General features: G+C 31.2%; 1 protein-coding gene across 1 annotated transcript; it reads right to left on the bottom strand.

The window, feature by feature from the left end:
• Positions 1 to 1,306: 1,306 nt before the first annotated feature.
• LOC127738443 (acid phosphatase type 7-like) lies at positions 1,307 to 19,363 on the bottom strand. Its single transcript, XM_052249688.1, has 12 exons — positions 19,123 to 19,363; positions 15,691 to 15,885; positions 15,082 to 15,264; positions 13,936 to 13,961; positions 13,096 to 13,193; positions 11,604 to 11,672; positions 10,767 to 10,881; positions 8,932 to 9,045; positions 8,078 to 8,206; positions 6,866 to 6,937; positions 5,787 to 5,927; positions 1,307 to 3,917 (listed from the first exon to the last, which is right to left on the bottom strand). Exons 1-12 carry the CDS (start codon positions 19,259 to 19,261, stop codon positions 3,858 to 3,860), a joined length of 1,341 nt encoding a protein of 446 aa, XP_052105648.1. The 5' UTR covers positions 19,262 to 19,363; the 3' UTR covers positions 1,307 to 3,857.
• Positions 19,364 to 24,070: the final 4,707 nt, after the last annotated feature.

The raw sequence follows: 24,070 nt of genomic DNA, 5'->3' as shown, positions 1-24,070 counted from the left end.
CTTTAGTTTTCTATGTTGTGTTTTGTGTATTGTTGTTTGTCTTTTCGTCATTTTTTGAATGGCATCGCCAGTTTGTATTCGACTTCTGAGTTTAAATATTCCGTTGGTATCTTTCGCCTCTCTTGTACACCCTACAATCATTTCATTCACCAAAGAATGGGCCCTATTGCTTACAGTGTCTGAGAAATCGACCAAACCACACAAACTTAATATTGGGAAATGAAACATGAACATGAGGTCTAGGTTAGATGAAACCGGTAGTTTTCCCATCCGTATATATGACATTTAATGTCATGATTCCTTGATAGTGGATTGCTGCTTACAAGGAAGCTATCAAACAAACAGTTCCCAAGTGGTTAAATTGAAATCATCCTTTGGAAAATTTTACGGACGCCATCACCAGTTGGTTGACCACTATCTAATATCTGTTACACAGATGACGACGGATATATTCCAATTTTCGTAACCACAATCCCATCCTCTTTTCTTCGAATGTGACCTATAGAATTAGATCACCGATTTTGTACTTACATGCGCAACACGACGGGTGCCACATGTGGAGCAGGATCTGTTTACCCTTCCGGAGCACCTGAACTCACCTAGTTTTGTCTTAAAGGGGTACATGCTGTTCTTGCTTTAGTTTTATAAGTGTTGTTCTTTGTGCTTTTTAATTTTTCAGTGTCAGTGTTGTTTTACAGGTAACAGTCTTCTTTATCCTTTATCATAAAAAACGTTTCAATTTCAAAATTTCACACTTGGGCAAGTTACAGGATTAGATGAGTTTATTACCAATCCGCTTTTGTGTGATGCCTTATCACTTGATATAGCTTATCAACATATTTTATAGTAGTGACATTACAGCTGCCACATATGAAGCAGGATCTGCTAACCCTTCAGGAGCACTGGAGATCACCCTCGGTTTTATGGTTGGGTTGGTGTTGCTCAGTTTTACTATGTTGCATTTTGTGTACATTTGTTTGTCTTTTTTGTCTTTCAATTACAATAACCCGTGCACTAAAGAAAAGTTGCAATATTGTATGAAAATAAGTTTTTAATAAAATGGAGTAAATTGTGCGTCATTATTTTATCAATATGTTTATATGCATTAGAGACACCTTGAGGGCATTAGCCTGAATGGGAGTATCTAATTTACTCCAAGATATTATTGTCAATGAAGAATGATAGTTTTCAGTAATTTAGAAAGGGGTCTTTCAGTGATTTGACCATATGTTTTGAAAAGCATGATAAACGCAGGGTATCCAATTTCATTTAACAACATCTTGGTATTAATATAAAAAGACAAACCAAATGTAATATTTATTTTATTATTAACTAATACTTTGTAGTTTATAATATCAAAACAAAGAAAGAATGAACAACATATATATTAACATCAAATATATAGAAACAAAAATCAATACATATCACATTACTCTGACTTTTTAAGATCACTTTAAGGAGAAGTGATAGAGAGGATTACCCGTCATTCTCCATTTCTCCCTTTCACCTCATATGAAAATCATATAAATATTCCACTTTTATAAATGATACAATGAAACATTTAGGTAGAATGGAAGTATTAAATAAATTAGAAGCAGCAATCATATAAGTATGGGGATATTAAATAACCTGTAACTTGAAAAAAAACTGGGGGATACATATTTTTTTATGATAATTTATAAATTACATGATACAAAAAAACATTTCAGCAAAGTATAAAAAGATTCTATAATGTTTCCCTTCTCTTACACTACTTTACTCATCAGATTACCATAACCTAGTAGTTACATGATGTCTATATCTTAAATGGATCAATAATTACTTAATGAAAAAATTATTTTATTTAATTAAAGTAAACCATTTTTTGTTAGTGTACAAATCAAGTATATTATTTTGCCATCATAAAATATTTACAAATTCTTTTCTGGTTATGGAAAATTGGGGTTACTTTTGGATATGTCAATGCTGTATAGTATAATAAAAGTCAAATGAAAACAAAAATAAACTAATATTATGACATGCAGGGATTCACTGACTGTAAACAATATTTGTTAGATAGAGAATAGTAAGAGAAGATGAGGTGTAGCATGTAAGAAAAAGATAAATGCCTTATTGCATGTATCATATCATTTTATCTAATTATTTTTAAACAATTTTTTTTCTCCTTGAATCAGTATCTATCATGGACTATTCCAAATAGTATCTATTAAATATTTGAATTTAAAAGTCATCTGCCAATATATTTTCAAAAAAAATCAAAATAAGAAAAATAAATTGGTATGACCTTGTTGATTTTTGGTAACATTTCCCCAAAAAGAGGTGGAAGATACTCAAACTCATAAGTGGAGGATAAACTGACAACAATGACATGGCAAAAAACAAACAACAGTATACAAAACACAACATAGAAAACAAGTTTTCAACAAACAAAATCTCCTAATGTAGTAGTGATGGCTCTTACAAAGTGCCCTTCTAGAATGTCCGATATTAAAAAGTGTTGATGGTAATCAATAGAACTATAGAGCCTAAATAATAGGTTTGAAAAGTCTGTGGATACTGTTTCCTCATGTCTTATTATCCTAAACTCATATCATATTTTAGAATTATTGACTTCAATAGTTCATGTTGAAAAAACTTCAGTTTTTTAGAATGAAACATGTCTAAACAATTCCCCTAAAGGGCTTTGGGTTTTGTTTGTTTAAGACAAGTATTTTCTTTATACTGGTTAAAAATTAGTTGGAATTGATATAAAGATACTCTGGAGCTAGTCTGGTTTAGTAAGGGTTTCAGTTAATACTAGATTATCTGTACATTCAATTAAAAAAAAGTGGAATGTATATCTGAAAACCTGATACAAGTGTTTAAATATAACTTTCTAATCAATTTTAATTGTGAAATGGACAACTGAGTATTACTGTAGATAATTTAAAATAAATTTTGAATAATAGATGAAAAAAATTTCTTCATAGAAAATAGTTTGTGAAATATTAAAATGATATCTTATCAAAATACATGTAGTATATAAGCATTAGGATAGTTTTTATACTTTTTTTTTTATATAATCATATTTTATATAAAAAAACATTTCAAATCTATGTATAATAAATTCTTCTAAATCACTAAAAAATGATTTTAATGTTCTTTATTGCTTTTCAAAAATTTGTAAATTAAAAAAAAAAAACAGGAAAGAAATAATACTTGGAAATATAATAAAAATATGGAGAGGGCTTACATAGGCTATGCCTGTTGCCCAGTCCAATTCAATTTATTTGAATGAAATACTGTTTAAACTAATACTTGCATGAACATATATTATTTTCAATGATATACCCTGATGAAACTAATGCTGGTTAATGATACCAAGTTATGTAGTAGTTTGAGTGAGATTGTTAATACCCATAATGTCAATGAAGCAATTTATTTCACAGAGTAAATGTTAAAATACAGAACTTTTTTCTATTTTTTTCACAGAACTACATGGTTTTATAATATTCTATACTGTTCTTGTTTAATAATATATGCCAAAATGATTTAATTCTTTAATTGTAGGCATTTTCACCATTTCTGGAACCACAAATTTAATTCAAATTTCAAAATTCAAGGGGGGGATCAATAATACCATAACACACTTGTAAAGATGTTATGATAATAGTAACAATGTATAAAATATTACTTCTTTGGATTAAATACAAATGGCCAATGAGATAAGTTCTATATAAGTTGGGAGGTACATTAGAAGTCAATCACATTTTGTCATCCAATTCATTTAAGTTTAATATAAACAAAAATTAAAAATTTTCTGACATATAAAACAGATTTTTGATTGCAGCATGTAAAAATAGATAAAATACTTTTGTCTATTCATAAGGACCATGTTTGTCTTTTATTATCATCACTTTGTCGATCACTGCTCCACCCTGAAAAAATAAATAAAAAGTATGTAAACAAATATAGGGACACAGTAAATGTATGAGAAATGTTTTATAAGACAAAACACTTTATTAACATGCAATCTTAAGCCTCTATAGAGATAACATGAGAAAAGTTTTATAAGACAAAAATACTTTATTAACATGCAATCTTAAGCCCCTATAGATATAACATGAGAAATGTTCTATAAGACAAAAATAGTGTATTAACATGCAACCTTAAGCCTCTATTGAGGTAACAAAAAACATTTAATTTGTTACAATTTTGGGTATAACAGTACAGTTTTCTTTGGTGGTTAATAATTATCTACAGTCAAAATCATTCAAATAAAAAAGTACAGTCTAAGGATACTATAGAAATTTTAGTTAATTCCTTTTACTGTCTATTACATTGCTGACAAGGTATTAACTTTGAACTTGGGGTCTTTGACCATGACAATCAATAGGAATGTCCTTCCATCATGCATGTGATTAAATATGAATAGAAGCTAACTGGAGTTTACTATAAAGTATGAAAAAAAAAAATGAGTACCAAATTAATAAAAATTGACAAGGCAGTTTAGCCAGTATTAAGTTGTCAAGGTTTTCACTAATTTAAAACATTGACTTTTGACCTCTAACCGAAAATCAATAGGGGTCATTGCTTCATTATAATAATTTATTGTACAAATATTATGCTCAATCTGTCTACTGTGTGGACACTCAAATGAACAGAACTGCACACTGTACAGATAAACAGTTTAAATCAGAGATGGGCATGATTACTCACACATGTAATCAATTAATAATCAATTACTTAGTTTTTTTTGTGTTATCGATTAATTATCGATTACTCTGATTTTGGTATGTAATTGATTGCAATCGATTACTTTATTTAAAGTAATAACATTACTTCCTGATTAGGGTCAATTACATGTAATAAAATAATTTAAAAAATAATAAAAAATGTTAAACACAATTATGTTGCCAGACATATTTATAATGGATATTTAGAATTTTACAAAAAACTGCATTAAAAAGCATTGTTTCCAAATGTTATGTTGACAGTTTTTCTCTAGATGGAAGCTAGAACTCTAACTCTTAATGAAAATTATGCTTTAAGGAAATTTAATACAAATAAGCTCACCATTTCAATGTTGTACAGAACTTAACTTAGGACTATATTCTTATTTTTAATATAAAAGCTTCTAAATAAATGACAAGCATTGAAATTCATTTGTTTCAAAAGCTGAAAATACAGTAAAATTCGTTAGATCTGGTTGAACAGACCTGCATAAGGCATTGGATAAACTCTCAAGACATATTCATACATTCTATTTTGTCTATACTATAAACTGATGAATACATGCAGTTGTGTAAATTTTATTTTAATTAGGTTATATTTCATCGCACTATTTCATTAAAGTAATCAAAATGTAATCGAAAAGTAATTAATAATTACATCATAATCTTCGCTGTAATCGATTAAATTACGATTACATGTAATGGAAATTGTTATCGATTACTGATAACTGTCGATTACGTGAAAAAAATGTCATCAATTACAATCGATTACGATTACAGATTAAATTACCCCATCCCCAGTTTAAATATTCTTCACAACTTTAGCCAATAAAAACTGTATACTGGGAATTCATTATTATTCGTGGGATATCAATTTTCATGGATTTCATGGGTATAAGTGAACCAAGAATTTAAATGTTCAACAAATTACAAATTTTCTATAGTCTAATATCAAATCTTTGAAAAAAAACAACATAATCAAATATACATGAAAATAAATTTTTCCTTAATCCACGAAATCTGGTACCCACAAAAATAAATGAATCCACAGTATTGAGTTGATTCAGTTCTCACCTGGTCATCAGAAACTTGTTCCCAGTATAAATGAGAACTATTCATAATCTGCATTCTAGAATATCCATAATCTAAACTCCTGACAGCTGACCATTCGGGAATTGTTTGGTTCTTAAAAGGATCATGCCTTTCCTGACACCCCTGTGTAGTAAATAATAGCATCTTCATAAATCAACAATATATCTGCTTTATACAAAATGTTTACCACTGAAATGGCCATGAAATGTCTTTTCTATATCTAGATTTATGTTTTGCTAATTGAAGAGGCTGTACAATGACTTCTAGTTGCTTACAACAATGTCCTTTGGTTTCTGGTGGATAGTTGTCTCATTGGCAATCATAACAAATATTTTAAAATAAATGGAGAATGTGTCCATGATGCCCCTGCTTGCATATAACATTATAAAGAGGCATAACTCAAAAACAGTAAAAGTGACACCACCCAAATTCGAACTTGATCTGAGTTTTGTGTAATAAGCATTGTGTATAAGTTTCATAACATTTGGTTGAAGCAAATTAAAGTTAGAGAACACACAAGAAAAATTCAGCAATTTTTTCATACAAATGTAAAGGTCATAACTCCAGAACAGTAGAAGTGACACCACCCAACCTTGAACTTCTGTGTTTTGTGGTAATAAGCATTGTGTATAAGTTTCATAACATTTGGTTGAGGCAAACAAAAGTTAGAGAAGGGAAACCAATTTTGGGACGTACGTACGTATGGACGGACAAGGTTAACACTTAATTCCCCCTCCGGTGTTAAAACTTGTTGCTTCAGGTATGAATAATAGATGTGGAGATAAAAAATAGTCAAAAGACATCTACAGGGCAACATATAGTTTCAACAATAAACATTATCTAAAAGTCACCAAATAATGTGACTTCACAATAAAATATTCAAATGAGATAAAAAAATGTGTGGTCTTGTAAAGAATGTCTAAAATGTTTTTTGTAGAAGACTGTATGTTGCCATGTTCACGCTGTAGATTTTTCTAATTTGTCTTTGGGTTCCTGTGCTGGAAGTTGACATAAGGATACAGCTTATCTTCTTTAAACTTATGTCTTTGTGCTAAACTTACAGCAGATCCAGTGACAAAATGAACTGGAGCTTTAGGATTTGTGTAAGGTTCATCTCTACTACCATTCATAACCTACAATAAATAAATCAGTTTTAATAAATAACAAATATATCATAACTACAACAGTACTGATTAGTTGCTGGCTAGATTCCCAACCATGGCATGAAAGAATCAATCGTTTTAACGATGTGAATTATATACTAACAGATTCATATACAAAATTGAAGCATGTTATTTATATCTTATACATGTAATGTAAACAGATTTATATACATTATCTAAGCATATTATTATGTTATACATGTAATGTATAACATATTTCTAAACTTCTAACTCTCTCGGAATAATATATTATGGTTCAATTAGTAAATGCATGTGTCAAAGTATTTTCAGAGAATGGATAAAAACCAGTCTTCAACAAAAGAATATCAACAAAAGGCAGGATGACTTGCATATATTATATAATAAATTCCAAAAATAATGTTAAATACTTAAGTTTATCATGAACTATAACAAAAATGTAGTCAAACACCAGAAGTGAAAGGAAAACTGTTAAAAATGTATACCAAGGGAGACAATTCATATTATAAGCCCATAAATATATATATTAAAACATATCAATCATGGTACATGTAATAATCTAACTTAATTCATAATTTCTTAGTCTAAGTATATTTCAATAGCCTACAAAATCAATAACATTATGATAAACTTTAAATCTATTGGTACAATTGAAACTGTCAAAGGAGAAGGTGCAAATCATGTAATTTTTGCACTCCACCACCATATATAAAAAAATAATAGCAATACGGTCTGTCAGGGATCTCCGTGGATGCAAATTTAACCATTAGTTAAATGGAATTTAAATGTTCAAAAGTATGTCAAAAAAGGTTTTTATCACTACCTGTCCTGTAGTGAAGCAACTTTTTGTTTACAAAACCAGTTAGGACTAAAGAAAACAATTTATAATTTTAGACTGCATGTTTTGTAAAAGAAATGTTCATAAAACCAGTTAGGGCAATAATGATAAAGAATTAGCTACCTTCATTTGGTCATAAATTCTTATTTTGAAATATCTCCACAGAGGGAATGATTCCATGATTTGTATTTGAACAATTTAAGTTTGAGTCAATTCCCTTTAGCATTGGCTAATTTGCATACATAATCCCTTGTATGCTACTTAAATAGTAGTGTTATTAAATCATGACTTACCTTTCGATCATAAACTGGCCATAATCTTTCATAGGAATGTTCGTGTGCCCATACCATAACATCCACACCATATTGATGGAACAATTTCTCCAACCCAAACAGATGTAAAAATGGCACACCAACTCTTACCTGCAACCAAAAACAAAATAGAAATCATCATGAAGAATTTCCATGTAAAAGAGTTCATGGACAGGTAACAGGTGATTAAATAGTACTCCAACTAAAGAATAAAATATCTGATACTCATAAAACAAAGAGTTATCCTTCTTTATTAAAGATCTGTGGTTTTGTATGTGGGAATTAACATATTATACTCAGAAAGTCTTTCTTATTAGTGCACCTTTTTAACAAAACTAGTCTCATTTTGCTGATGCTTTCAACTTCTTAAGCCTTAAAATGCAGAAAAATCATTTTGAAATTTTTTTCAAAGAATAGTTTGGATTGTAGTCCTTTGATTATCTCCCCTTAATTTTTGTAACTGAAGCTTTGACACAATAACATAGGAATTTTAATAAAATGCAGAAAAATCATTTTGAAATTTTTTTCAAAGAATAGTTTGGATTGTAGTACTTTGTTTATCTCCCCTTAATTTTTGTAACTGAAGCTTCTACACAATTACATAGGAATTTTTGCCAATTGACTGTGACCTTGATGAGCACAGTGTTTCCCGAAACGAAGTCTCAAGAAAAAAAACAGAGTACCACAAGTAAACATCTTTTTAAATCATCAAATGTAAAAGTCTAAATTAAATATGGTTTATGAAAAATGTTTCATGAGTTCTGAGTATACTTCTGTCAAAAGTATAGGAGCTATAGGAGTAAGTATATCAGTATAATTTATTCCATGATAATTACCAGACTTTCATGGTGTGTACAGTCATCATTATCATTATTAGAACAATACATAGGTCTGTGTCCCATTGTTATAATCCAAGGTCTCTTGGCACGGTTCTCTGGTTTTGCAGCTTCCTACAACAAGTAATATATATACAGATAAATTTGATCTTTCATTTATTTGACATCCATTCTATGCATTATGTTTTATATACATGAGTGTTTCTCGTTTCTCGTTTTTTATATAGATTAGACCGTTGGTTTTCCCGTTTGAATGGTTTTACACTAGTAATTTTTTGGGGCCCTTTATAGCTTACTGTTCGGTGTGAGCCAAGACTCCGTGTTGAAGACCGTACTGTGAACTATAATGGTTTACTTTTATAAATTTTGACTTGGATGGAGAGTTGTCTCATTGGCACTCATACCACATCTTCTTATATCTATTAACTGGAAAGATTGGTAATTGTTTTTGTAGGTACAGCAATTTTGACAATTCTTCTAGTATAATTATTATAACAAGTCTTCCTTTTATTGCTATGCATGAAAACATGCATACAAAAGGAGAGGTTTTGAACCTCTTTTCCATACATTACAACTAAAAAGGAGATTTGAGGTATATGCCAATGAGACAGCAATTCAACAACTCAAATAACCAAAAGACATCTTGAAGGCAACATACAGTCTTCAACAATAGACATGTGACTGGTGTCTGTACAATATGTCAAGCTTAAAAAGACCCCAAAAAATTTCAAATAAATTTTTAAGAAACTAATAATGATATGCCATCAACATTAAATTCTCAAAAAAATTGTGAAAAAATTAGAATATGACATAAGACATAAACTGACAAGGCACAGCAGCATGAATATTAAACATATTATGATGTGCAGTAAAACATATGATCTTGTTTAAGGTGCATGCATCTGATCATTTTCCTGTTATGTCTCATGGTTATAAAACTTCATTCATAGTTGTTATTAAAAATTATTTATGCAGTCTATCAGATTTGCTTGCCCAGTTCTTTTTTTCATCACTGTTTCCTTCAAGGGTTTTGATAATGATGACTATAGTTATAGTTTGTTTGTTATAATTTTGATCATAAGTTCATTTGTTTGGCAACAAAGGAAGACGTCACCAGTTGCACATGTATATACAACTAATTGATTTACCTATGTGTGTTCTTTTAAAGATATGCATTATTAATTTTTCTAGTTGAGGCAATATCATTCATGAAGACCATCATGATGTCATATCATCAAAAATGCTTTGATTCTTTGATCCGTTTGCTATTCACAAGCATATCTTGCTGTTTTTGTCCTTGTAGTCAGTTGTTGACATGAATTATCATTGATATGGTCATAATTATACTTTAACTGTTCACAAAACTTAGAATTTTTCGAAACACAAAGGATTTCCAACCCAGGAAAAGATTACCGTAGCTGTATTTGGCAAAACCTTTCGGAACTTTTGGTCTTCAATACACCTTATCGCTATTTGGAAATCTGTCCCGGTTGACCTGAGAATCTGCCCCGCTTGAACTATTGACATCATACAACAATCACTTTTCCATTGTGGCGTCAGATATTTTGTATTATGACGTCAAAATTTTACGGGAACCTTTGTGATATCCAGTAATGGCAGACAAATAGCAATAAGTTGTTTGCTCATCAACTTCTTACTTTATTTGGCTTTTTTAACTTTTATGATTTGAGTGTCACTGATGAGTCTTCTATAGACCAAAGGCCTGTCTTGTGTACAAAATTTTAATCCTGGTATCAATGATGAGTATATTTACATACAGATTGATAAATTTATAACGCAAAAAGATGTTAGTATGACTAATAAAATAAACTGACCTTGAGATCATTTTCCAGCCATTCATACTGTCTAGGCACTTGCATAAGACCATAATACAGGTAAAAGAAATATTCAGTTGATATTGAGATCACATGTGCTGGTCCAATGTTAAAACTGAAATTGAACATATATTTTAAGCATATCAGAATAGGTAGATGAAAACAATTTTGTAAAATAAAGGCTTCAAGGAGTCTGTATTGCTCCTCTAACATTTTTAGTTCAAAAGTTATCTTTTAAAATGATCAAAATCACATGAAAAAGTTTACTGGCCTTTATTGAAAATATGATTGATGGCAGCTTAACATCAAATGGCTATGATTAAATTCATATTCATGGAGATGTAAATAACACTTTATTAATTCTGTGTCTGAAGCACTTTTTTGGATTTACTGTCATCAGAAACATTCAAACCCATTTGAAAGCCAAGGAGGTATAAATACCTAAGTACATGAGAGGCTAGATGACCAAAGGGACATAACATGTTAATGTGATAACAATATAATCTGTTTTGTAGTGACATGCTTAATCATAGTTTTTAAAGTGTTAGATCACAATTTTATTAACAGTTTACAAGAAGACAATTCATCCTACTCACACATATCCAGTATTCTTACCTTAACTGACCAGTCTCTTTCTTACTCTTATGTGCTGCTTGTTTTATGCAAATACTGATTAAACAAAAATTTGTTAGACCTGACTGACAAACTGACCACCTCCCATGAAAGAATTTTATACTTGGATGTTGCACTTCTTTTTTAACCGTTTTTAAAAAGAAGGTGTCTAATATTAAGATGAAATCTGTATAAAAACCCTGAGTGATAAGTGGATATCCATACCTATAAAACATGTTGTCCATGTGTTCATCGCCTGGCATTGTAAATCTGTTTTTATAATTGGAGAAATTGCTAAAATAGATTAATTAATATAATATAAGCAACTGTATGTCTTCATAAAAGTATATTTTCAATAACAAAAGTGATGTTATATGAATGTAAGTTCTTAATAAATGTGCTTCACCAAGCGCAGCTGGATACAACCGCAGAGATCCAACCCTGAACAGTTGGGGCAAAAATGGACACAATATTCAAGCTTGATACAGGTCTGAATTTGGATTGTAATTAAATATTTGACACATTATAGGTTTCTGACACAGAATAAATGTAGTCAAAGAACTTGAAATTGGTTATATGATTTGAATTTATATTCAATTGAAGATTTCTTGCTGTTGTGCAATACACTGTGCTGTTGCGCAATACTTAGTAAATCTGTTTTCAGACTATATACAAAGAATAAGCAAAATAAATTGTGACCCCCAATTTTTTTAGTTAATTAAATAGTTGATAATTTCTTAAATCTTGAGGGAAAAAAATTGACCCCCATCCCCTTCCAAAAAAAATAATATTTGAAGAAATTTCCTTTTTGTAAAATGTGGTACAATTTAAGAGACATCCATACACTTAAACACGAGTTATTGTCTGAAAACTAGAAAAATGCTTGTTTTGGCCCTTTATTCCTGAACGGTTTGGGCAATTACCCCAAAAATGAATCCCAACATTTTACTTGTGGTATTCAACCTAGTGGTACAATTTCAGAGCAATCATAATACTTATACACAAGTTATTGTCCTGAAACTAGAAAAATGCTTATTTTGGGCCCCTTTTTTGGCCCCTAATTCCTAAACGGTTGGGACCATCACCCCCAAAAACAATCCCAACCTTCCTTTTTGTGGTATTGAACCTTTTGGTTAAATTTTATAGAGATTCATACACTTAAACCAAAGTTATTGTCTGCAAACCAAATGTCTTCGGAAGAGGATGTGATAGCAATATGAGAAACGCAAATTTTTTGCAGTCATATAAAAACATCTGCATTTCTATTATTAAATTATGAAAAAAATAATTGAAGTTCAGGATTTTATACTGGTCTCTTTCCCTTTAGCATCCACCTATGGTTAATAATACAATCTTCTTAAAATTTCCTTTGAACTCAGAAGAGCTTTCATGTATGTTATAAACAAAAGTTTTCAAATAATTTAACAGATAAATATTATAATACAAGTTTTTCTTGTGAATGATGATCTATCAGACTTATAAAATACTTTATTAGTAATTAATTAAAATGGTGTACTAAACTTTGACTTTAGAATATACAGAAAATTATTAAACAGTGGAGATGCCAGTAAATAGTATGTTACAAACAGAGCAATGAAAAGTTGATTGAGCATATTAAATAGTTATTTTTGTTTCTTATTGTTAGCTGGACAATTTATCTATAAATAGAATATTCTTAACTTTCTCGAATTCTTTTTAAGGCACCTAGTTTACTTACTATGCATTTTCATGATTGCCAGGGCATGTCATGTATGGTACCTGACCAGCAATTGGTTGCACCAAGTTCAAGAATTCATCCCCAATATGACCGTTTTGCTATAATAAAAGATTCACATTCGTTCAATACATGTTTGTTTATTTAAAATAAATATTTACTATATTAAAATCAATCTTAACACATAATTGTTTACTTTTTATACATTGTGACTTGGATGGAGAGTTGTCTCATTGGCACTCATACCACATCTTCTTATTTATATTAACAGAAAATTTTAATTTCACAATAATTAAAATAATTGTTTCGTTTGAAAATGAACTGAATATATTGTAGTAAAATACAAATTCGTTTAAGACTGTACTGACCAGCATATCATAACATCCCTAGCAATAAGTTAATATAACAGAGAAAAGTTTGCCTTTTTCATTTCAATACAATAAAAGCTTTGTTCCTTTGCTTTTTGTGTTTTTTGTTTGTTGTGCATGTAATGAATTTGTATCATGGATGGACAGTCTGATGGACACCACATATCCTTTCTTTTCTATTGTTTGTGAATTCTTACATTTTATCACATTTAGATTGTACTTTTCATTGTGTCTCTGTTTTGGAATGTCTGTGTTTGCAAAGCTTTTACTATTGTTCTGCATTTCAGGGATTGAAGACCCTATATATAAGCTACTTTTGTTTCATATAGAAGAATAATTTTTCATCAATAATCAAATTGAGTTCTTAATGAATTCCATTAGGTACAAAAATGTATAAATACTTAGAAACAAGACACTAAATTTTAGGAACCAACTTTTTTTAGTCATAGGAAACCTTGCAAATTTGATTACTTACTGCATCCAAATCATATCCAAAGTCACCTGGAAACAGAAAATCAAATTAATCATTTTCATTTTATGTTTTCAAAAAAGTCAACTCTTTAAAACAATATAACAATTGAAATTACCATAAAAAAATGCAAAGACCAATAGAAATTATTCATCATTTATCACAAACTAGATAACAAAAAATAGGAAATGAATTACATAATTATATTGATAGTTTATTTTTATTTTGTTGTATTTTATGTACATGTAATGCACTATCTGTTTTATCTAAATCACCTGATGACTAATTTATGGAAGATGTGTTATCAATTACAATCAAAGTACACAAATTTTTGGAAGAGATCCACTTATGGCATGTATGGAAACCCTTAAAATGTAACAACAACAGGATATTAGTATACTTTATTTCCTACATGTATGCAAATTTTTATATTAATACAAGCAATTTTTTCATAGATGGGTCTCAGATAGTGACTGATACATATACATGTACAATGTACATGTATAACTATCATTATACCGGTTGGCTAACTTTAATATACACATGTAACAATGCATTATTGATGACAAATACTTTGTAGTAGGATCATATGAAGAAGACGATTCCGATAACTTGGGTGTAAATTACTCCATTATTTTTAGAACAAATTTAGCAAAGATTTGAAAAAAAAATGGCCCTTTGGTTTCAACAGAAATGTAATGTAGATTCATTATAATTCGTTGAGTTCTGAATTTCGTGGATACTATGTGAATGTAGGCCTAAGAGGACCATCCAGTTCAGTGTTTAACAAACTACAAATTTCTTATAGACTTGCATGAATTGTCAAAACCAGGAAACTAAGTATCCTTAAAAAAAAAGATTTTTCCTCAATCCACAAAAATTGGTACTGACCAAAAATAAATGAGTCCACAGTAATACAGAACTATTTTGGGTATGAGCGACTGAAGAAGACCATCATATCAAACATTGAGTCTTTTTATTTCATATTAGGAAAATCAGTGTTATCATAATTTGTGAAAATAGACAATCTCCTGTATAGGGATGATTTACATGTAGATGTAGAAGTAAGTATATAAATTTTCTAATGTGGTGCTCCAATGGTTTCTGTTGAGGAGTTTCATTTTCATTAAAAGCAAGAGATTCTATACTCACCAACATGGAAAATAGCATCATACATTCCCTTTTTGGTGTCATTGATAAGTCTGGGAACAGACTGAGGATTAACAAAGCCCAGATCACCAAACAGAGCTATCCTTGGACTCCAGTCAGATCCATCCTTCATTGAGACAAAAGTCAACAAGTCACTCATAAGAACACCATTCCCACAACTGTACACTGAAATATTACATTTTTTTAAAAGTTAAATGCAAATAACATGAATAAAGTACATTATTTCACTTTAAGTGTTCATTAGCTATACCGGTATATACATGTAGAAATTAAAAAAGACACAACTACAATACATGTATAATTTGGACATTGCAATATTCCTTGATATTTAAAAAACAACCCACAAATACATTTTATGTATAACATAGACAATGCAACATTTCTTGCTACTTTAAAAAAAAAAAACATGTACAAATGATCACAAATACAGTTAATGTAGAACATGGACAACGCAAGATTTCTTGCTACTTTAAAAAAAAAACATGTACAAATGATCACAAATACAGTTAATGTATAATATCATATGAACATTGCAAAATTGCATACCAATTTTAGAATTTAGATATAGCTGAATTCAAAAAATTTAATTACCATATCGAGTTCCAGGTTTAAGATTTATAAGTGTGACCCTGTGTATAAACTGTGTGTGCTGCTGTGGTCCACCATCAACAAATTTTCTGGTGTAACCTTTGGCAATCATATTCGTTGTTCCGATTCCATACAGGCAGGTTGCATTCTGGGTAACATTCATAGTGCTCCATGTTACTAGCATTTTAGTGGGTTCATCTATAAAGAGATATGTTAACATTATAAACTTAAAAAATATGTACATATACAATAGAAAAGGGTGGAATAACAAGTCTGTTACAACATAATTTGTATTATTTGATTCTGCAAGGTTGAAGAAAAAGGAAAATGAGGTAAATTAGAAGACAATGCATGGCAATAAAGGCAACAGTAGTATACCGCTGTTCAAAAGTCATAAATCGATAATATCTGATTCCAGTGGCACCGACACAGGGTATTCTATTGTATACATGTACATGTCTTACATGTATATATATATATATATGTTGTTTGAGCTGTATTTGGACACCTCTACCAAAAAATTTGTTTTGCATGCACACGTATAAAAATCGCGGTTTTTATCCAACGCAATCATAGGTTTGAACGTTGTTTTCAATTTAGACTTATATATATATATATATATATATATATATATATATATATATATATATCTTTCACATATTTTTGATTGACCACTGAATCCTTGTTAAAGATTCAGAACAGTATTTCATATAACCTAGTATTACACAGTAACCTCGTTTTTTCAGTATTTCCCACTGGGCTTTGCAATACTCATAAAGCCCATGTTTTTGTCAAGCCTGGTTTAAACTTTGAGTTTATTTTGACTTGATGTAATATTCATGGTTTAAAAAAATAGACCAAACAAATGTACATATTTTATTCATAGGAGCTGTACTTATCCTCACTGCATGTCAAATTTTAAAGAAAAATCCTTTACTACGAAAATATCTAGCGATATATATAATACAGTTCCTAAAGCTTACGATAATCATAATATTGCTCACAAAACTCATTTTGACTTGAAATTTATTTTTTTTCGATTGTCTGGAATCCCTTTAAAAGTAGTCTATAAATAAATCACCATTTTCCTTTCATAAATATGTGATAAACTTGCCCTCCATACATATTTACTGTGCATGGGCTGATTTACCGGACAAACACATTTCATATAAATTGTAGGAAAAAAAGTCACAGGAAATAGTCACAATAATAAAAAAAATTTGGTAAATAAAATTTGGTATACATTAACACGATTAAGATATTGAATATAATACTTTTTAATAGATTTGTGTTAAGGTGAACATGTAGGCAGAAATATATGAATTATATATCTAGATACATTGTACTATTTATGAAAAAAGTTATAGGAAAATTATTTGAAATTGTTTGTAGTTTATATCAACATCTTTTTATGTTAGAATACAGGGGTGTTGTATTTCAATGTGTGTTTATTGCAATTTATTTAAATTTTCTAGGATTGATAACAAAATGTTGTCCTTTAAATTGTCAAGATCTTAAAAACAATTCAACAGACAGTAATCAACTTATTAACTGGCTTCAATGAATTATAGTTATCTCGTACCATTGTAAACTCGTACCAATGTCAACTCGTACCACTAAAAAAAACTCGTACCAATGCTAACTCGTACCACGGTAAATTCATACCATTGTAAACTCGTACCAACTTATTTAAATGTATTCAAATGGTGTTTAATGATGAATATATAGTTTAATTTCACTCAATACCTCTTAAGTCTGTAAAATGTATATAATCTGAAATTACACTGACCAATTTATGCTAATTTTCCTTGTCTAATTGGATAGAGAAAACCGTGGCAGATTGGCTTTGTTGTCTCCCTTGAACAGACCCTTTTTTTTACTTTTACTGACAACTATTTGATTTAATTTTTAATCATTCCAAATAAGTAACATTGAATAGATTTGGGTATTTTTCTATTGTTTCTAAAAGGAATTTTATTTAATGAGAGAATTTATTTCTTGTGTTTTAAAGGTTTAAAATTGGTTATGACCAACAGTTAGAAAGTATGAAATTTATTTTTATACAATATTCAGCTCATTGTTGCACAAAATCATGATTAAGACCATGCTTTAATTCATATAATCAAAAGGTCATTATAATTTTCCCGATTTATATACATGTATAACACCTGTAGCCGAAGATACACCTCGCTCCAGCAACAGAGGAAAATAACTGATATCTGAAAAGGCACCTGAGATCACCCTCAGTTTCAAGTGGGGTTCGTGTGGCTTTTAATTCCAAGCTGTTAAATTATATAACAACAATCAAAATTTAATAATATGATTAACAAGTTGACTAGTTAATAATAACCCAATAATCATACAATCAAAGGAATTTAATATATCAATTAGCATGGTAATTAAGGAATTACATTCGTATTTTTGTCTAAGTTTTCATTAAAATCTGGTATAAAATTCAAGTAATTCAACTTTTTTATTAAGATTATAAAAAAATTATAAAACATTCGTATTTTTGAATATATTTGTAATGGTACGAGTTTGCAGTGGTACGAGTTCTGAATGGTATGACTTCCCAGTGGTACGAGTTTACGTTGGTACGAGTTAACTTTTTTGGTACGAGTTTACATGGTACGAGTTTACAATGGTACGAGTTAACTTGCTTCCACTTCAATTTACTATTTACATTTCATGTCAATCGTCTACCGTCTGGATAGATTATAACATTTACACACTTAAATGATATTTATATATCATTTTTTATCCATTGAAAAATCCATTAAGCATTAAAAGAGAAAAGAAAAGAAATACCATTTAACATTTGTTCAAAAATGAACATTATTTCTTATCAGATTTGAGAATTTTTTTCCTACTTTTTTCCTGTGACTTTTTCCCGTTTACCTTCAAAACACAAGTGACTCACTTGTTTTGTTGATTTTAAAATTTATTTCAGATATTTTGGGGGAAATGAGATAAACTATCCAAATTGATTTGTCAGTGAATCGATTTATAAATTATATCAAATTTGATACAATTTGTATATAATTAAGCAGAAATACAAACGATCAAAGCCTTGTGTGGGCGGATTTATCGGACTGCATCACTGCATCGTATATGAATTACAAAATGTATATGTACATGTGCTTTGCATGATTCCTTCTATACATAATACCAGAGACATTATACATATGTCTCTGCTGATATTTGAACACCTAGGACATAATAGTTTTATTCTCTTCCCATCTAATATATATTTGTCATAATTTGAACACCTAGGACATAATAGTTTTATTCTCTTCCCATCTAATATATATTTGAAAACCTAGGACATAATAGTTTTATTCTCTTCCCATCACATACACCATTGTACACAAACCATTAGGTGGCATGGTAAATAGAATTTATGTAAATCGTAAAGATTACATAATTATTGCTTACCTCCGAACGATATGTGTATTTGTTCAGGCTGCTTGAAATCCTTTAACGGAATTGACGAAACTAAAATATTTTCAACTTCCCAAGCAGTTACCAGAGCCAACAGGACTGTAAAAAAATGAATAAATACAACATGTTTCATTCTTATGCCTTCGTTTTGTTTCAATGTTTGTTATGAATATAGAAAAGTGTTGTAGTTTCGCTGCTTCAAAAGGCAATGTCAAGTTAATCAATTTAAAGCGCAGTAACGACCCAACTTAATCACATGACAATCAGGTGATTACTAACAGGTGATTGTGGGGCTCACTGGAGGTAAAAATAAATTCGAATATATGTCAATGACAGCTGATTGTCTCCCATGCTTTGAAACCGGTGACATTAACAAGTAACTGCTTTTCCAAAAAGCTTGCCGGGTTTTAGTTTATTATGTAGAAAATTGTTGTTTTGCTTTGTATTTTCATCTATTCAGAACATTGCTCTGCATAAACATTATAAAGGGGTGAAAAAAAGTGGAAAAGAGGAAAGGCCAATGTAGTATTTTAAGGGTTACAATTTTGATCTTGTGCTTTAAATTTTAAATTGTCATTTTTAACTCCAGGAAAGAGCTTAATTTCTGAATCTCTTGCGTTTTTATCCGTACTTATTTCAATAAACTTTTTTATGAATCAATTTTTCAGCAGACATGTCATTATTTACTATGTGTTTGAGAAAAGTTATGATAATATCAGTAAAGTTAATTGTCCCGATAAACCAATTCACATGCGTTTTAGACTCAATGAAACTTTATCATACCGGAAATTATTGTTCCTATGTCCTACTTAAGAAGGTTTCAGTAGCGTATGAGGGTACATGTACAATGTACAATGTTACTGCGGGAAAATGCCTAAGAAGTAAATCGGTTTGAAGTCGGTTCTGAAAAAAAAAATTACAAATTGGCATGTTATGAAATAAAGTAAATACATGTGTGACTCTCTGATCATTACTTTCTGTCTTTCTTCTTGCCGGTTACGAGTCAGACTTTGCAATTGAGTGTAATTGACTCGGGCGCATCTCAACCAGACAGGAGGCCACTCATTTGGCCAAGAGTAAAAGTCCAGGAATACTGGATGGTATTTACATTTAAGTCAGTAAGTGCATATTCACAAATATGTGCACTGGGTATTCTGCTGTCTAGTTGAGATGTGGCTGGGTCAAGGAGATGGTTTCACTCTGGCCCTGAAGTCCTCTAATGACTCCACTGCAGATTCTGGTAATTTGTTCCATTCTCTTGTTGTTCTTGTGAAGAAGGAATGCTAATAAACGTACGTCTCTCTTTACTCAAGGTTGTCTGAGTTTGTGGTTGCCTCTGGTCCTACTGTCACCTGATGTGTAGTACTTGGATGAATAAATGGCAAACTGGTGTTGGGTCTTATAACACAGCACACGACTATGTTCCATCTTCTGTGCTGGAGTGATTGCCACTGAAGTTGGTCAAGTAATTTAGTTACACATCCTGGAGAGTTGTCCTGATAGCAGCTATAAACCAAGTGAGCTGCTCGTCTCCGTACTTGCTCGATATCTCGTGTGATGGTGATTTAGTGTGGGTCCCATACTGGAGAAGCATATTCTAGGGTAGGTCTTACTAGGGTGGGGTAACTTGGTCTTCTTGTTAGTTGTTTTCTTATCTTTGAATCAATCCGACGATTCAACCCCTTTTCAACTGATTTTTACAGTTAGTTCTTGCATAATAGAAAAGAAAGGATATGGGGAATCCATCTAGGACACAAAATCAGTATCTGCACAGCAAAAACACAAAAAAGCAAAGGAACAGCGCTTTTAATGGTGTATGTTGCGGTTTAAAACCACTGTCCCAAGTATGTTAGGGTATCCGCAAACATGGTTACCCCCGCCAAGTTCGCTGTGTGCCTGTACCAAAATCATGAGCCTGAATTTCATTGGTAATCGTTTGTTACTGTGAACTACACCTGTTTTTCGTTTATATAAGTAATTGTTTTGTACATAGATTATGACATGCCGTTGGTTATGTCGCTTGAACGTTTTTACGTCGTTTGTCATGTCGAATCATTTCACAGCTTGCAATGCAGTATGAGTATTTCTCATTATGAAAGGGTGACTTATATATGCTAACATCTATGTCCTTTTGTCTCTGGCGGATAGTTACCTCATAGGTAATCATATCGTATCGTCTTATTTTTATGTTATAAATATCTGACTTGCTAATTTTCAAGACCGTTGCAAAACATACTAAAACTATGGTTTGGACATTTGCCAGCACAGCATCGATCAGAGTTCAACTATATATCATTTGTTGACAGAACATTATAATACAAGCTGTGATTATTGTTTTCTCAGATGTTAGCAAATGGAGTTCGTTTCTGTTCATTGCCTTAAGGTCTCTTAAATTTGTGTATTTAATTTTGCTATTTAAGAGATTTTGTGTTGATTCACTAGAGGCATATCCTGCGAACCACAACTGATTGACTTTATTAATGACACATTACCATAAACATGGATACTGCCTATTTATGGATTTTTTAAAGGCTATCGATAAAGAAAGTCACAGCCTACTGACACACAAAGTGGATCTAAAATTTCCTTTCTGACAGAAAACGAGTGGTAGCTGTAGAGGGGGAAATCTGAAACAATCAACGTAGCAACGGGCGTCCCACAAGGTTTAGTACTCTGACCCAGTTTGTTCCTCTTCTACATAAATGACATAACAGAAGAAATTTGCTCAAGGATAAGACTCTTTACCAACGATACAATAGTATACAAGGCAATGGCACTAGACACAGACAGTTACCACTTACAAACAGATCTCAATTTACTGGCAATTTTGGAAACAAAATGGAAAATAGGCTTTCATCCCGATAAATGCAATGTAAATTTCAAGAAAACGCAAACCTATAGTGAGAGGGTACATACCCCATAGCCACACCCTTCAGTCTGTAAAGCCTGCGAAGTATCTATGCTGTCACATCAGTTCAGATATGTGAGATTGAACGAGCACATCAAAACATATCAAAACATATGTAACAAGGTTAACAAGATCGTAGGATTTCTTCAACAGAACCTAAGTATAATAACACCATAAAAAATAAAACTGCATACACATCACTAGTAAGACCAACATTAGAGTATGTATGTACAGCCTGTGATCCTTTCCAGTAGAAAAACGAACACCGACTGGAAATGATACAAAGAAGAGCAGCAAGACACGTCTCTAACAGATAACAAAACACCTCATCTGTCAGCGACATAAACGTCAACGCATTCCAAGTACCATCATGTAGTTGGAAGTAAGGAAAGAATCATATCACCCAAGAACAATAAGAGACTGGAACGCCATAACACATTCCAACGGTGGCCAACAGTACTGGTAGTCTTGAATGAGACAACTAGACCACCGTCCAGAATGTTTTAACCAAATTGTATATAGAATATATAGCACAATCTATTCCTTCTTTTTTAAAATTATTTACTGATCTTTACTAGGGCATCCAAAAGTGGAAAATAATCGAACTGGAATCAGTTTATTGATGGTAGCCAGGTAATGGTAGAAGTAGAAGTACGTTTCAGCAATAAAGTTTATTAATTATTCATTGTATGATTGATTGATTGATTGATTGGTATTTAACGCCACTTTCAGCACAATTGTTTTTTATTGGTGGAGAAAGCCGGAGAGAACCACCTAACTTCGGTAGGAAAACTTACAATTCTAGGCAATTAAGATTAAAGTCGAGCGCATCTGCCACGTGCGGGATTCGAACTCACAACCTCAGTGTTGAGAGGCTAGTGCATAGTTCTCTCATTGGCAATCATACCACATCTCCTTATTTTTATAGTGATACAGTAGTTCAACTACTCAGACCAGTCGGCTACCGAGGCCCCTAAAAGTTTATTAACAGTTTGTAGGTAATCCCATGCGCAACATTTTAATAGTTTAAATAGCATACTTGTTCCTGTACTGTTATTAACCACAGTTTATAATCAAACATCGATGTTGTTTAAAGAGTCCATACATTAAGATACGATCCGGGTTAACTTATCGATCCTTTAAATAAACTTGTTCTAAACGGTTACCAGTTTTACGCTGTAATTACTAGTAGAGCTTCAAATATTATTTTATCGGTATAAATATTGATTTTGTTATACACATATGGCCATTCAGCGTCCTACATTCTGTCGATACCTATATTTTGGCATTGAGCAAGGTCATATTTTTCTCTCTGACTGTTAATGACGTCTTTACGCTAAATCTATTCGATTTTGGATGTATATAAAAATAAGTAGGTGTGCTACGTTTGCAAATGAGACAACTACCCACCTAAGTTCAAATGAAGTGTGGATGTAAGCAATTATAGGCAACCGTACGGCCTTCAACAATGAGAAATACCCATACCGTATAGTCGGCTATAAAAGGCTCCGACATGAAAAATTTGAAACAATTCAATTGAGAAAACTAATGCTAATTTATAATAAAACAATTTACGAAAAACAAATATGACAGACATGAACCAACGACAAGCACTGAACTACAGGCTCCTGACTTGGGACAGGCACATAAAGAATGTGGCGGGGTTAAACATGTTTGTAATCGCTCAACCCCTCCCACCACCCATAAACTGGGACATTGGTGTTACAGCTCAACATAAGAACAAACTATAAAAATCAGTTGAAAAGGGCTTAACTCATCAGATCGATACAAAGCAGAAAAATATCTTAACAAAAACACAGACCGGACGTGGCAGGGTATTTAAACACCCATAACAACAAAAAGACACAAAGTACAGATTTGAGAGCACTCGCAGTTACTGACAGCTACATTGTATTTCAAAGCCAATAACAACTGATAAAATAAATCATGTACTGGTTGATATCTTAGTTCTAGTTACATGATTTTCTTTTATAAGTTGTTATTGGATTTCAACTTGCTTTCAGTAACTGCAAC

The sequence above is a fragment of the Mytilus californianus genome, unplaced genomic scaffold, assembly GCF_021869535.1.
Source record: "Mytilus californianus isolate M0D057914Y unplaced genomic scaffold, xbMytCali1.0.p SCAF_4, whole genome shotgun sequence".
Classification (NCBI taxonomy): domain Eukaryota; kingdom Metazoa; phylum Mollusca; class Bivalvia; order Mytilida; family Mytilidae; genus Mytilus; species Mytilus californianus.
Note: the sequence above shows the minus strand (reverse complement) of the source record. Positions and strands in the feature narration are given on the sequence as shown.

Coding starts and splice junctions, on each gene's coding strand:
- LOC127738443 (XM_052249688.1), bottom strand. CDS start 19,261: ATGAAACATGTTGTATTTATTCATTTTTTTACAGTCCTGTTGGCTCTG. Junction 15,886..19,122: donor AATACACATATCGTTCGGAG/GTAAGCAATAAT, acceptor ATCTCTTTATAG/ATGAACCCACTAAAATGCTA. Junction 3,918..5,786: donor AACAAGTTTCTGATGACCAG/GTGAGAACTGAA, acceptor TTATTTTTTCAG/GGTGGAGCAGTGATCGACAA.